The sequence below is a fragment of the Cyprinus carpio genome, chromosome A23, assembly GCF_018340385.1.
Source record: "Cyprinus carpio isolate SPL01 chromosome A23, ASM1834038v1, whole genome shotgun sequence".
NCBI lineage: Eukaryota > Metazoa > Chordata > Actinopteri > Cypriniformes > Cyprinidae > Cyprinus > Cyprinus carpio.
Genome location: NC_056594.1, coordinates 21,923,991 through 21,937,008, shown reverse-complemented (window position 1 = coordinate 21,937,008; position 13,018 = coordinate 21,923,991). Strand labels below are relative to the sequence as shown.

The window sequence follows — 13,018 nt, the reverse complement described above, 5'->3', positions numbered from 1 at the left end:
ACAATTATAATGAAACAAATTTCATAAGTAGAGAAGCTCATTTGAACGTGATTGCATTTTGTTGTCTTTGTTTCCATAGCGACAGAGTCTCCAGGGCCAGGGGCCGCTTTCATAAACTGTTTAGACTAATCTTAAAAGGTTAGTCATCTTTATTTTTCTTTTTTTTTCTTCAAGACTGGTAACTTTTTTATTTCAGTTATGAAAGGTATATTGGTTTAATTTGTATTGGAAAAGTAAGACTGATGACCCCTTGGCAACTGCTAGTTGGTCAAACTGGCTGTGTATCTGAAATCGCCCCCTACACCCTTGTTATACTGGACGCTGTTTTCATTCAAATTGATTTCTTCGTGTACAGAAAGTATTCTCGTCACTTCATAATGTTACGGTTGAACCACTGAAGACAGATGGAGTATTCTGATGATGCTTTCATACTTACCTGGACCTTGACAGTCTATGGGACAGTTACAGGCCTCCCGGTTTTCATCAAAAATATCTTAAATTGTGTTCTGAAGACGAACAAAGCTTTTACTGTTTTGGAAGGACATGGGGGTAAGTGATTAATGACAAAATTTTCATTTTGAGGTGGAGTATCCCTAAGGCTTCCGTAGATTTGAGGACGTTACTGCAGATGGTTTTAATGTGTGATTTTCTGTTCTTGTGTACTTGGTTGATTGTTTTGATCTCATCATGGTATTCATCTGACATTTTTGATTTAAGAAAAACAATGACGGCATGTGGAAATCGAATATTAAGGCTGCTAATCCACTGAATAAAAAAAAATACAAATAGATAAATATATAAAAAGCCTGTTTAACTTTTAACAAGAAAAACAACAAAATGCACGCATGCGCTGTCCACTGCTACCGCAGACATCTACGAAACATACGTCGTTGAAAGGGACTTTGCCTCCCAACTTGCAGGGTTGCCAGATTTTCACAACAAAACCCGCCCAATTGCTACTCAATACTAGAGCGATCGCGTTTTCGAGGAGGGACCCCCGTTAAAAATCTGTAAAATACACGTTTTCTGGCGGGGTTCCCCGGGTACAATTCGCATTCCATGGACTAAATATCACGTTACTGTGGTCGCTTCAAACCGCGGCAACAGTGTTAAAGTAGTCTAAGACTTGGCAACACTACTCCCAAGTATCGTTTTCAGACAAATGACGTCAGCGATTCAAATGCGCTTGGGAACCAATCAGGAACAGCATTGCTCGTGCTGTTGCCACGAGCCCCGCACACGAATCGCCATCATGGCTGTGTTCTCGACGCTTCGTAACTGCTGCAGTCGCAAGTAAGTAAAGCGTTTTACCATCCGAGAATATTGAATCTGTTCGCTACTTCAGCACACGGAATAAATATTTACATCAATAAGAAAATGAGGTAGGTTAATAATACAGATATGACGTAGATTTAAAAAAAATTCGACGTCTGAAAGTGAACAAGGACTCTTCGGTCTGGGACCGCCCTCTGCTCTGCTTTCACTCACACGAGCGCTGTGAATCTTGTTTGTGTGTGAAGTACACTGTATTTATAGTGGTTAGGATTTTGTTTCTATCTGATAAGTATAGTATATTCACTAAAAGTTTGTCCGTGAGTGGTGAAAATAGACCGGTGAGTGTAGGATATTTATGTGGTGATAATAATGTGATAACAGGAAAGTAATGGGTGTTACCGGACGTTTTCGAGCATGTTACCTGATTGGCTCATGTCTTAATGACGGGCAGGTTTAGGGGGTAAATACTTTCCCTATCCCTCCATCCATACGGCATGAACATCCATTTAAAGCAAAAACAACCCACATTCAAAACGCTAATAATCAAAATTAACCTACAATGGCTGCGTCCTCCGGAGGTCGCATTTGAAGGCTGCATACGTCATTGAGGATGTCTTATTTAAAAGAAGTAACCCATAATAAAATCGACTTATTCTTTGTGAGGTTTAAAATACTATAATTTATTTTTTACTTTGCAATTTAACGGTTAATTTTCTTAAATTAGACTTCCCCGATGACGTATGCAGCCAAATGAGACACAGCCAATGACAGCTGTCAGAATGAAAACCTTGTCCCTATATCTTTTTTGATAAATTTTGGACACCGACGGACCACCATTCAAGTGGGACTTATATATGCCAATAGAATTGTAAACCGAAAAAATCAGCAAGTGAGACAAGTGTGAGCTTTCACAATTTCTTAGGAAAATTAATAATTTTCCAAACCTAACTAAATAACTGGAGGCAAAGTTAGCTTTAACTGCATGTAGATCACAAACCTCTGAAATCGGTTGATAAATGTAAACTTTATTGAGTTTTTGTCCGGAAAAACCGCAGCGCCTCCGTTTACTTCCGTTTATTTTTTAAGGCAGTCTTGCCCTCACAAACCTGGCGGACGCGTTGACGTATCGCAGCCACGGCTCAAAGCAGCCAATGAGGCGTCTCGGTGTATAGTCTGTGGTGTGGACTGACCCTCCCAAACGCTAAACCAGAGTGTGTGGTTACAGCGGCTAGTAGGTTGCTCAGATAGTAGCGGCAGTAGAATTTCTCCGGTTAAGAGGTATTCTACCACCGAAATATTTTTAGAGACATTATTTTAATGTCGAAAAACTACATAGTGTTGCTTTAACGAGAGGGAGAAGAAGAATCTTCAATCTTGAAGATTTCGCAGTGCTGTAAGATGAAAGTCGTCTTCCTCTTCGTCTTGGCGTGCTCAGGTGGGTAGAGTTGAGGTTAATAGAAGGATGGGTTGTTTTTGGACTCTTTTTCCAGAATACATTTGCGTATTTGGGCTTGTAGTTGTGACCGGTAGGAATTTATCGTTATTTAGCGTGTGTGAGGACGTTTCTTACATGATGCATGCCAGAACTGTAAACTCACAAAATGACTGAAACTTTTATATATATGAATACATTTGATTTGTACATGTTTGTCATTAACAGGCTGTTTTTGATGGAACAGTAATGTTGGGTGTTAGAATATTTCAGCCAGAGTGTTTCTGTGTCCTCAATTGCTCTGTCCCTCCCTTTCTCTCCCTTTCTTACCTACCCTCCTCTCTCTGCTTTTCCCTCCTCTTCCTGTTCTGTATCTACTCTCTTTAGTCTTCCCTGTTTCTGTCTCAGGGGGGTAGAATAGATGATTTGATAAGATATTTTCATTACCCATTCTTGAAAGGGAATGGATGTTTTGTGAAAAGTTATCTTTATCTATTCTCACAACAAGATTAAGATATTCCCAGTCCTTCCGAGATTGAATGACTTACTAAATAAAAGAGATAGTATTTATAGTCACTAAAACTAAAAAAAAATGCAATGCTAAATAACAATTTTCTAATTGTCTGTGATAGTTGATCTGGACATGATGAAACAGAAGAGTAGTATATATTACAGCAAATTGTTTTAACACAAATTCAACTAATTCCTGTTTGCCATTCGTTGTGTTCCGAGTTCAGTTTAATATTGTGAAGTTTTTAAATGAATCTACTCTTGCTTCGTTCTTTCTCTGCTGTATTAGATCAAGTGTGCAGCTATTTTTCTAAAAGCATTGTCAGTCACCAACAAAGCCAAGACTAAGACATTACACTGTTGATTAGATGATAATGTACAGAGCAGATATGCACAACTGTATTTAGATTTTTGTTATGAGATTTGAGTTATGTATTTGCTCCGAAAGATTAAAGACAATACTTTACATGACATGTGGGACCCACAAGAGAATTACATTGATAAATCAATACATAATACAAGGTTAAATAGAGGTGTTTAAAGGTGTAGTTGATATAACATCTTATCTTTAGATGTATGAGGTGTGTATCTGTTATGACTGGATCGCAGAGATTGAGACTTTAGTTTAACTAAAATAACTTGTGCATTTTGATGAATGAGAACAAAATTGAGTGACTAATTTAAACTGAAGTTTTGAGCTACTTATATAAGAAAAAAAAAAGATTTATTTTCTTGACTATGGTTATAAAACTACACACTAAAAAAATTATAACACAAGACATCATAACAAAATACATAATACTAATATATTAATAAAAAATACACTATTATGAAATCCTCAAATAAGAAATCTCCAAATAATACACTTTCAAACACCAATTCCGCAATACCTCACATTATCTGTGTAGAGCAGCAGCAGTCGCTATCATAGACTCAAACACCAAATATAGTACCTCTGTGTTACTGATGGGGCTGTTGGAATACATGAGATGAAAACTTGAGAAACACTGTTCAAATCTAAACCATAAGTTCTTTCTTTCTGTCCCAAACAGTCGCTGTGTGTGTTGCTGAGTTGAAGTTGGAGGCAACTAACGGCGATGATGTTACTATACCCTTCAAAACTGCTGAACTGGAGAGAGCCGATCAAGTGAAAATAACTTTTACAAGAGACGATCAGAAAAAATTGATTGCGCAGTACTGCTGTGCTCACTGCTGGGTCTGTATTCCTGTGGAAACACCGGGAGTCTTACTGCGAATTGAAGAAGGAACTGCGTCCTTGATTCTTCTAGATGTCAGCTCCAGAAGCTCAGGCCTTTATAAAGCACAAGTCTTCAATGGAAAGCATGTGTCTGAGATACAAGCTACACTTGTTGTCAAAGGTATGTGATCAAGATACACAGTATCTGTTTACCTGTATCAGGATTATGAGAAAAATAATGTAAATGTTCATGATTGTGCTCCAAAAGTTGTAAAACGTATTATTATTATTATTATTTGAGCCGGAAAGATTTGTGACATTGCAAAGAGTTTTTTTCTGCCGTTTTCATAAGAAATCAGAATAAATCATAAGTTACATTACACAGTAGCATGATTTAAAACGGCAGAGACTGTGATTCAGGCAAATTATATATAACTGAGGTGATCTTACTGATGTAAGGAATCAGATGTGACATTGTTTGATCCACAGAATGAAAGTTGAAAAGAATTATAAGTGATAACATGTAGGTGATCTTACTGATGTAAGGAATCAGATGTGACACATTGTTTGATCCACAGAATGAACTCCTCAAGAGAAGAAACTGTTGCTTGCACAACTCTTTAGATAATTGGTGTAAAAACCTGTGTAAACATGCAGATCCTTCACTGACGTTGATTCAAAGAGAGTAAAAGCCTGTATGATTATTTTTGATTTGGCAGATGGTAGCAGTTGATTGGTCAGTTAGGCCTGTCGAGATGGCTGTTTTTTGTTTGTTTTTCCCCACTGTCTACATGATGATTATAGTGTAAGTGTGCACCCTTTGTTGTATTTTACAGAACCAGCATTGTCCTCCACCAAAGAGCCACCACAGACCTCCACCCCAAAACCTCCCGACACCGCTGGACACCTGTGGCTGTGTGCTTTACTGATTCTTCCAGTCATCCTGGGACTGGTTGTTTGTTTCTTCTGGAGGAAAAAAAAAAGCAGGAGGGCAAGTATTGTTTATTCTTTTATGAATGGAAATGATCTGGGACTGCATTCACCAAAAATTATGAGGCTAAAAGTTGCTCTTAATGTGGAAATGTTGTTCTTAATTGTAGAACTCAAAAAATCCATATACAAAATAAATTCCTCTAGTAATTAAAAATAAAAAAAAATTAAAAAAACTAAAAAATATCTATGACAAAGTAAATTTAAATAATCTAAAGAATTTCTGTGGCTAGGAGAAATTAATTTTCCATTAATTCACCATAAGTCAGTGTTTGATTATGATGTTCATGTATGGAGCGGATAAAAGTTAATCCAAGTTTATTGTAAAACTCAAACCAGGAGCAGAAGGATTGCCTGTTTTTAAACAAGTTTAAGAATAATGTGGTACATCTAAAACTTATAATTAGTAAATTATTTCCATGTTTTGTTGTTTAAAATAATGTTAAAAGAGTCTGGTTTAAATGTATACGCCTGAAATGTATAAATTTATCTTTTTCTTTAGCACCTTTTTATTTGATTTGATTTGCATCTTGTAATTGTTTTGTGTGTTGACTGTCAGGAACGTGAGGCATTACCTGATGCTGAAGAAGCCAGAGAAACCCCTGCTGTCTCCAGGTATGAAGCTCCTCACTGATCTGGGGATTTCCTCGGGTCTTTTATGTATCACATGACTTTTTCATAAAGGATATTTGCCGTGTTGGGCCTCACTGAAGTCAGTTTTCTGTCGTTTTCTTTACAGACACAGCATCTGCAAAAAAAACATGTGTAAAATAAATTGAACAAATGGCAGTGATTGCAGCAGTGTCCTTTAAGAATTGAATAGAATAAACAAAAATGTCTTACACTGGAGTCAAAACCAATTCTGAGTGTCTTGACTGCAAGCGATGTCTCATGTGTCCTCTTGAACTGAGGAGTCAAAACCACATTTAGTTTTTTGATTTTGTGGGAAAATATTTGTAAATTCGTAAGATGAGACTTTGTTTCTTATCACAAGTAAGAAAGCACTTTACGATTATTGAATTGGAGGAGCATTACAAATAATGTTAGGTGAAGGGAAAATCATGGACCTGGCAACCCTTGCTTGAACTTTATAAATACTGCAATAATTTCTACACGATACATGACTGGCTGGATACAGTCAGCCGATCATCAGCGGTTTCTAAACAAAGATAATTGCTTTCATTTGCCAAAACCTGTAACTGGCCGTTACATACTAAACATCATTCCAAACACTTCAGCCTCAGTCACACTCTTGGTCTAAATCTGATTTTTGTGCATGTCTGATTGGAATCCAGTCGTATTTAGTAAAACTGTGAACACCAGACACAACATCTAGAAGCAGTCTACTCTAGACAGCTCAACATCACTACCGTAGAATCCAGTGCAGATATTCCAGAAAATAAAAGACAATCAGTTATTTAGATACAATTTCAATCAGATACACACATACTCAGAGTTGGACTGAGAGATAATCAGCAAAAGGGCTGGTAAAATCTCTCTGGACCCCTCACACCCAGCACACGCTCTCTTTCAGCTGTTGCTCTCTGGCCGGCGCTACAGAGCACTGAGCCCCAAAACAAGAACAGCTTTTCCCCCGCGCCATATCCCCCTGAACAACACACAACACACCTCAGGACAGAACATCTGTAAATACAAAACTCTCCATCTGTAAACAGCACATTCACAATTCTGTCTACTGAGATTTTCTTTTTCTCTATTTTTTATTTTATAAATGATTGTATATTCTTTTTATTATTAGTGTTTTTATTACCTTAAATTAGATGTATGTCTGTTCTGGAAGCTCCTGACACCGAGACGAATGCCTTGTGTGTGTAAACACTTGCCAATAAAGCTCTTTCTGATTCTGAGAGAGAATGAAGCCTTTGAGGTCAAACTATCAGATGCACTTATTTTTTCTTCATCACAAGAATGCATGATATTATCAGGGTACATATTAACCACAATTTAGTTTCTTGTCAGATTGCTGAAACACTGATGCAGACTGTAGCTTTAGATTTTCACAAGTGCTTTCCAGTTTTGTGTGCAATATAAATCAGATGTCATATAAAAGTTATATAATATATAAAATTGATTCACTCAAAAGTGGAAAGTAAGATTTCTCTGTATTCCTTTGTGCACTTTTATTTTAATAAATGTATTGTAATTTGTTAGTTTCTTGTCAATGTTGATTTGTTGTCAAAGTCTATCTCTATATTATAATATATTTTAGTGCCACATATCTTTCTCACAACTTTAAGCTGGTGTTTTCTCATCTGATTGGTTAAATAATGTAAAAGTAATAATAATAAAAGTACTCTTCCATAGTATCATAAGTGTTAAATAATAAACATTCATTTAAAAGTTTGTACAGTTTAGATGAAAGCTACTGATTGAAAATACAAATAATTTAATGAAAAGAATGATTCATACATTCATGGCAAGTTACAATCATGAATAGATATAGTTATAATTTATAACTATTTAAATGTACTTAAATATTTTTAGAGTTAAAAAATTAGTCATAAATCATAAATGCTTATTCAAAAGCAAATGAGAAGCAGCTTGAAGGGTCAAGAGACAGAACAATAAATTCACATTTGATTGATTACATTCTTATTTCAACATTTCCATGCCTTTAGAGTTTTGCTCTTTATATTTGGGTTTCCTGAAATCATTGGCGTTTCATTCGTTTAATCATTAAACCATTCAATTTAATCAAATCAATAAAATGTAAAATTAAACAATTTTTTAAATAAAAGCATTCCATATAAAATCACTTGAAAAAGATGAAATATTTTATTTGTTTACATGATAAAGTTTATTACAGAAGATTAAATATTATATCAAATACAACAGATGTCTAGTGGCCAAAACTTAACCAACACATACTATAATATACCAAAATCTCCTTTATTAATAAAAAAAAACCATTATTAATAAAAAATTAAATCAGTATGATCCACCAAAATGTTTTCACATTTCCGAGGTTGTGGATAGAAGTTAAACAGTTTGATCAGTATAAATTAATAAAAAATTATACACTAAAACAAAAAAAAACAATAAAACCTAACAACTATACACCCCATTCAGAAGTTTACAACCTATTGTATTCATAAAAAAAATCATTACACCATAAAATAAAGAAATCCACCCTAAGTAATAACAAAAAACCACACATAGGAACCCACTACAGCAACTAGAATGTGAAAATTACATTTGGCTGAATTATAGGGATTTTTTAAATAACTGAGTACTACATTAGGGGGAAAAATAATGTAGCGAGTCAAATCTGTCCACTAGGCATCTAGTACAACTTTTTAATGATGTGAAAATGACATTTAGGTGTCACTTTGGCGGTGTGGTGTTCAGTTTGGCAGTGTGGTGTTTGGTTTGGCAGTGTGGTGCATCTATATTTTGTGGAAGACAAACACAACTAATAACAAGATCAAAAAAAGGCATTCCCCCATGATGAATAAACCGTTCAGCTGCCTTCACTGTCCCTCTTTTGTGTGAAGGGGAAAGTCTGCAGATACACACTTCTCACACACACACACCTATGTCTGGACTGCAGCCAGTCACTATTGTTCAGTGCTGAGGTCTTGCACCTTGTGTTGTGTTTTGTGCTATCTCTCACTATCTCTCTCAGGATAATTACCCCCAGCTGCCGCTCGTTGTGAGCATGTCTGAGACAGAGGAGAGCAGTATGAATGTAGTCTTCAGACGCTGCTAGGGAGGATCACTTCTCCCCAGTCCTGGACTGAAGCCTCTTGTGTCTGCACATGCTACTAGCCCTGTTGTGTTTGGGGATTTATTCTCATTTGTGAGTGCTGCCTAATAGTTAAACCCTTGTGAGGGTAACTAAAAGCTACTGTGACAATGATTCCTATCTGCTGTGTGTTGCTAACCAGCTTAACTAGTCTGTGTCTGTGTGTGTGTGTGTGTGTGTGTGTGTGTGTGTGTGTGGTAAGCAGCCCATCTAACTTCTGATGAAAACTAAAAACTACCCTAATTAACCATCTCCAATAAAAACTAACTTGCATATACTACCTTAAGTAACCATCTCCAAGAGAGTGAGTGTCTTGTTTATTTTTGAATATCTTTCTTTTTCTCCTGGTTATTGATAAGCGAGGGAGCTTTAATAGTAGGTAAAATTAATAATAAGAAGTTTAATTTTTATAGTGCTTAAGTGGACAAGGGCTCAAGTGCAAAGACTGCGTGTGAGTATTTGGACACACCCAGTGTGGATTTAGTGTGTGTTAATGGCACTGTGCTTTGACATTTAAGACCTGAGACAGTCTTATGAACTTAGTTCCTGTTGTGGGCATGTGCTCAAGACCACAAGTGAGTATTAGAACAGGCCCAGAATCATTAAATTTGTTCACTTGAGGTCTTCTCAAGTCATTCTTTTTAAACCGGTTTGAAATAATCACATCTGGTTTTAATTTACAAAAGTCACCTTTAAATCTAAAACACAAGAGTTCCCACACATTTGACACATTGATTTGCACTTTTCCAGATATTAGTGTTTGTTTAGAACTAATATTTTAGAACTATAAAAAGCTGTATTTTCTGAATATGAATTCCTTCCAGAACATCCACTCCACTTTCCCTAAACCGACTTTATAAGACAAGCACCAGAAGAAGATATTGATTTCTACAGTTATTCTGTTGAATCCATTCCCTGAAAATATTAATTCAGCAACTCCTTCTGTAGCTTCTATCATTTCACCACTAGATAGTGAACAATGACTGTCTTTAGTGTGCTGCTGAGTGAGATACAGTCATTCATTTTGTCACTCAAAAAAAACAATGATTTAAAAATACCTTAAGACTTGGAATCTATCTCAGTATTGTTTTAGCTACTGTAGATATGTAGAAAATTATTTAGTTTTATGTTAGGTTTTGAACTTAAGTTTATCAGTTTTGAAATGAGCATTATTTGTGTCTGAGTGAGAAATGAATTTGTGTAATTTGACAGATGTAGTCAATGATTTTTTTTTTTTTTTTGCCAAAGCAATAATGAATGATCACAGTTTAGCCCACACAGACTGATGCTCACTGTGTGAAGTTTAGAAAAATGTGAAAATGTGTGGAACCCGTTTAATTCCAAAATTTTCATAGACATGAAAATATCCAAATAATGTGTAATTAGTAACCCTTTGAAACAATCAATTACTTTTTCTTTTTTTTTTTTGAAAAGTGTGTGAAAAATTGTGTTTTATGGTCGGTCACAGTTTTGACCGGTGGAGTGTAGGCCTAGACTGAATTAAAATATTTCTGCATTCATCATAATTGTTACATCTCAGACAAGCTATTTTAAACTCTTTGATCTCATTGTAGCGTTACTAGACTATGCATTAAACCCTTATACAACACTGATCTAAATACTGAGATAAAAGACAAAAAATGCAACCATCAACGTAGCCTATTTCAAAATTATTTTATTGTAACATATATCACAAAATCTTTATATCAGTGTTACCAGTATTACAACATCAATATTGAACCTTATTTGTAAGGTTTGAACTTTTAATTTAGCGCAATATTCACTGTAACTTTGTCATTGCAACATTTTAGTGCAGCCTTCACTAACAGCTGCAACTGGATTTATATGTAGGCTAAACCTAAATGCAGTTATCACACTGGTCACGTGTTGCCATCAACATGTTACTCATTCTATGAGCATAACTCTGATCAGATCACCTGAAACAAATCTGAACAGTTTGGGTCAAAGAGCAAATCACTGTTCTGCACAACATTTTGATTGTGGAGAATACGTTCATTTTGATTTTCATTTGATTGGAACTGAATCAATCTTATGCGCCCTCCAGAAGCTTGTGTTTTGCAAGTGAACGGCGCCTTGTGGTGCCATCCCAAAGAGGTTCAAAATCACTCTCACGGACTTTCTCCTGGACTGCTCCCAGCTGGTGGAATGACCTCCCAATCTCAATTCAAACAGCTGAGTCTTTACTCATTTTCAAAAAACATCTAAAAACTCATCTTTTTCACCAGCACTTAACCAACTAATACTAGAACTTACCTTTTCTTTTCTTGTCTATTCTATTCTTGGGAAGGGAAAAAAAAAAAAAAAAAAAACCTTGCTACGAGTTCTGTACTAGACTAACTGAGACTTGTCATGGTACTTGTATACTGTTGTTGTTCTCTCGCTGGTCTGATTGCATCTATTGTTCTCATTTGTAAGGATCTTTTTATTTGATTTGATTTGCATCTTGTAACTGTGTTTTGTGTGTTGACTGTCAGGAACGTGAGGCATTACCTGATGCTGAAGAAGCCAGAGAAACCCCTGCTGTCTCCAGGTATGAAGCTCCTCACTGATCTGGGGATTTCCTCGGGTCTTTTTATGCTTCATGTGACTTTTTCATAAAGGATATTTGCCGTGCTGGGCCTCACTGAAGTCAGTTTTCTGTTGTTTTCTTTACAGCACAGCATCTTCAAAAAACAATTGGAAAAGAAATTGCACTGATTGTGCAGCAGTGTCCTTTAAGGCTTGTAGAGAAGACACTGAAGATCAGCTCGTGGACACCTGACTTGATTCTGAGTGTCTTGACTAAGCAATGATGTCACACACTTCCTCTTGAACTGAGGAGTCAAAACCACATTTAGTTTTTTGAATTTGTGAGAAAATGGACAATTCGTAAGATGAGATGAGGCTCTTTGCGATTATTTGATGGGAGGCGCATTACAAATAATGTTAAGTGAAGGGACAATCGTGGACCTGCTAGAACTTTATTAATACTGCATTAAGTTCTGTTCTGTTCTGTTAAGTTACTGGCCGTTACATACTAAACATCACTCCAAACACTTCAGCCTCAATCACACTCTTGGTCTAAATCTGATTTTTGTGCATGTCTGATTGGAATCCAGTTGTATTTAGTAAAACTGTGAACACGACACAACCGTGGTGACACATTAACATCTAAAAGCAGTCTGCTCTAGACAACTCAACATCACTGACATAGAAACCAGTGCAGATATTCCAGAAAATAACAGCAATAGATTGCCCCCTACAGGTCAATCAACCCTAGCTCAGTATATAACAAAGACAATCATTTATTTAGATATGATTTCAATCAGATACACACATACTCAGAGTTGGACGGAGAGTGAGAATGTAGCCTTTGAGGCACTGAACCCTTTTTATATTTATGGAGTGAGAGAAAATGTATTCACTCAAAAATAAAGATTTAATGGAGAAAGTAAGATTTCTCTCTATTTCTTTGTGTGCACATATTTTTAATAAATGTATTGCCATTTGTTAGTATCTTGTCAATGTTGATTTGTTGTCAAAGTCTCTCTCTATAATATAATGTTATATTTGTGTGCCACATATCTTTCTCACAACTTTAACTGGTCAACTGGTGTTTTCTCATCTGATTGGTTAATAATGTAAAAATAATAATAATAAAATAAAAAGTACAATTTCACTCAGCCATAGTCTCATAAATGTTAAATAAACATTTATTTTAAAATTTTGTACAGTTTAGATGAAAGCTACTGATTGACAATACAAATAATTTCATGAAAATATAGATTTATAGATTCATGATGTTATAATCATGAATAGTAATAATTTATAACTATATAAATGTACT

The 13,018-nt window shown here is 35.7% G+C and overlaps 1 protein-coding gene across 3 annotated transcripts; it reads left to right on the top strand.

The window, feature by feature from the left end:
* The first annotated feature begins 1,137 nt into the window (after positions 1-1,137).
* On the top strand, positions 1,138-12,626 carry LOC109104622. 3 transcript variants are annotated; one of them, XM_042713603.1, is made up of 6 exons: positions 2,443-2,710; positions 4,270-4,596; positions 5,252-5,406; positions 5,965-6,020; positions 6,145-6,198; positions 11,892-12,626. In XM_042713603.1, exons 1-5 carry the CDS (start codon positions 2,674-2,676, stop codon positions 6,182-6,184), a joined length of 615 nt encoding a protein of 204 aa, XP_042569537.1. In that variant the 5' UTR covers positions 2,443-2,673; the 3' UTR covers positions 6,185-6,198; positions 11,892-12,626. The 3 variants fall into 3 exon arrangements, 2 of the variants coding, with proteins under 2 accessions (XP_042569537.1, XP_042569536.1); XM_042713602.1 differs by having other exon boundaries at positions 6,145-6,204; positions 11,898-12,626; XR_006153352.1 differs by lacking the exons at positions 2,443-2,710; positions 5,965-6,020; positions 6,145-6,198; positions 11,892-12,626 and adding an exon at positions 1,138-1,293.
* The last annotated feature ends 392 nt before the right edge of the window (positions 12,627-13,018 follow it).

What these genes read in the sequence shown, in the direction of transcription:
- LOC109104622 (XM_042713603.1), top strand. Translation starts at nt 2,674, where the DNA reads ATGAAAGTCGTCTTCCTCTTCGTCTTGGCGTGCTCAG. An exon ending in CTTCGTCTTGGCGTGCTCAG is followed by an intron (nt 2,711 to 4,269) that starts GTGGGTAGAGTT and finishes TGTCCCAAACAG; the next exon opens with TCGCTGTGTGTGTTGCTGAG. An exon ending in GAAACCCCTGCTGTCTCCAG is followed by an intron (nt 6,021 to 6,144) that starts GTATGAAGCTCC and finishes TTTTCTTTACAG; the next exon opens with ACACAGCATCTGCAAAAAAA.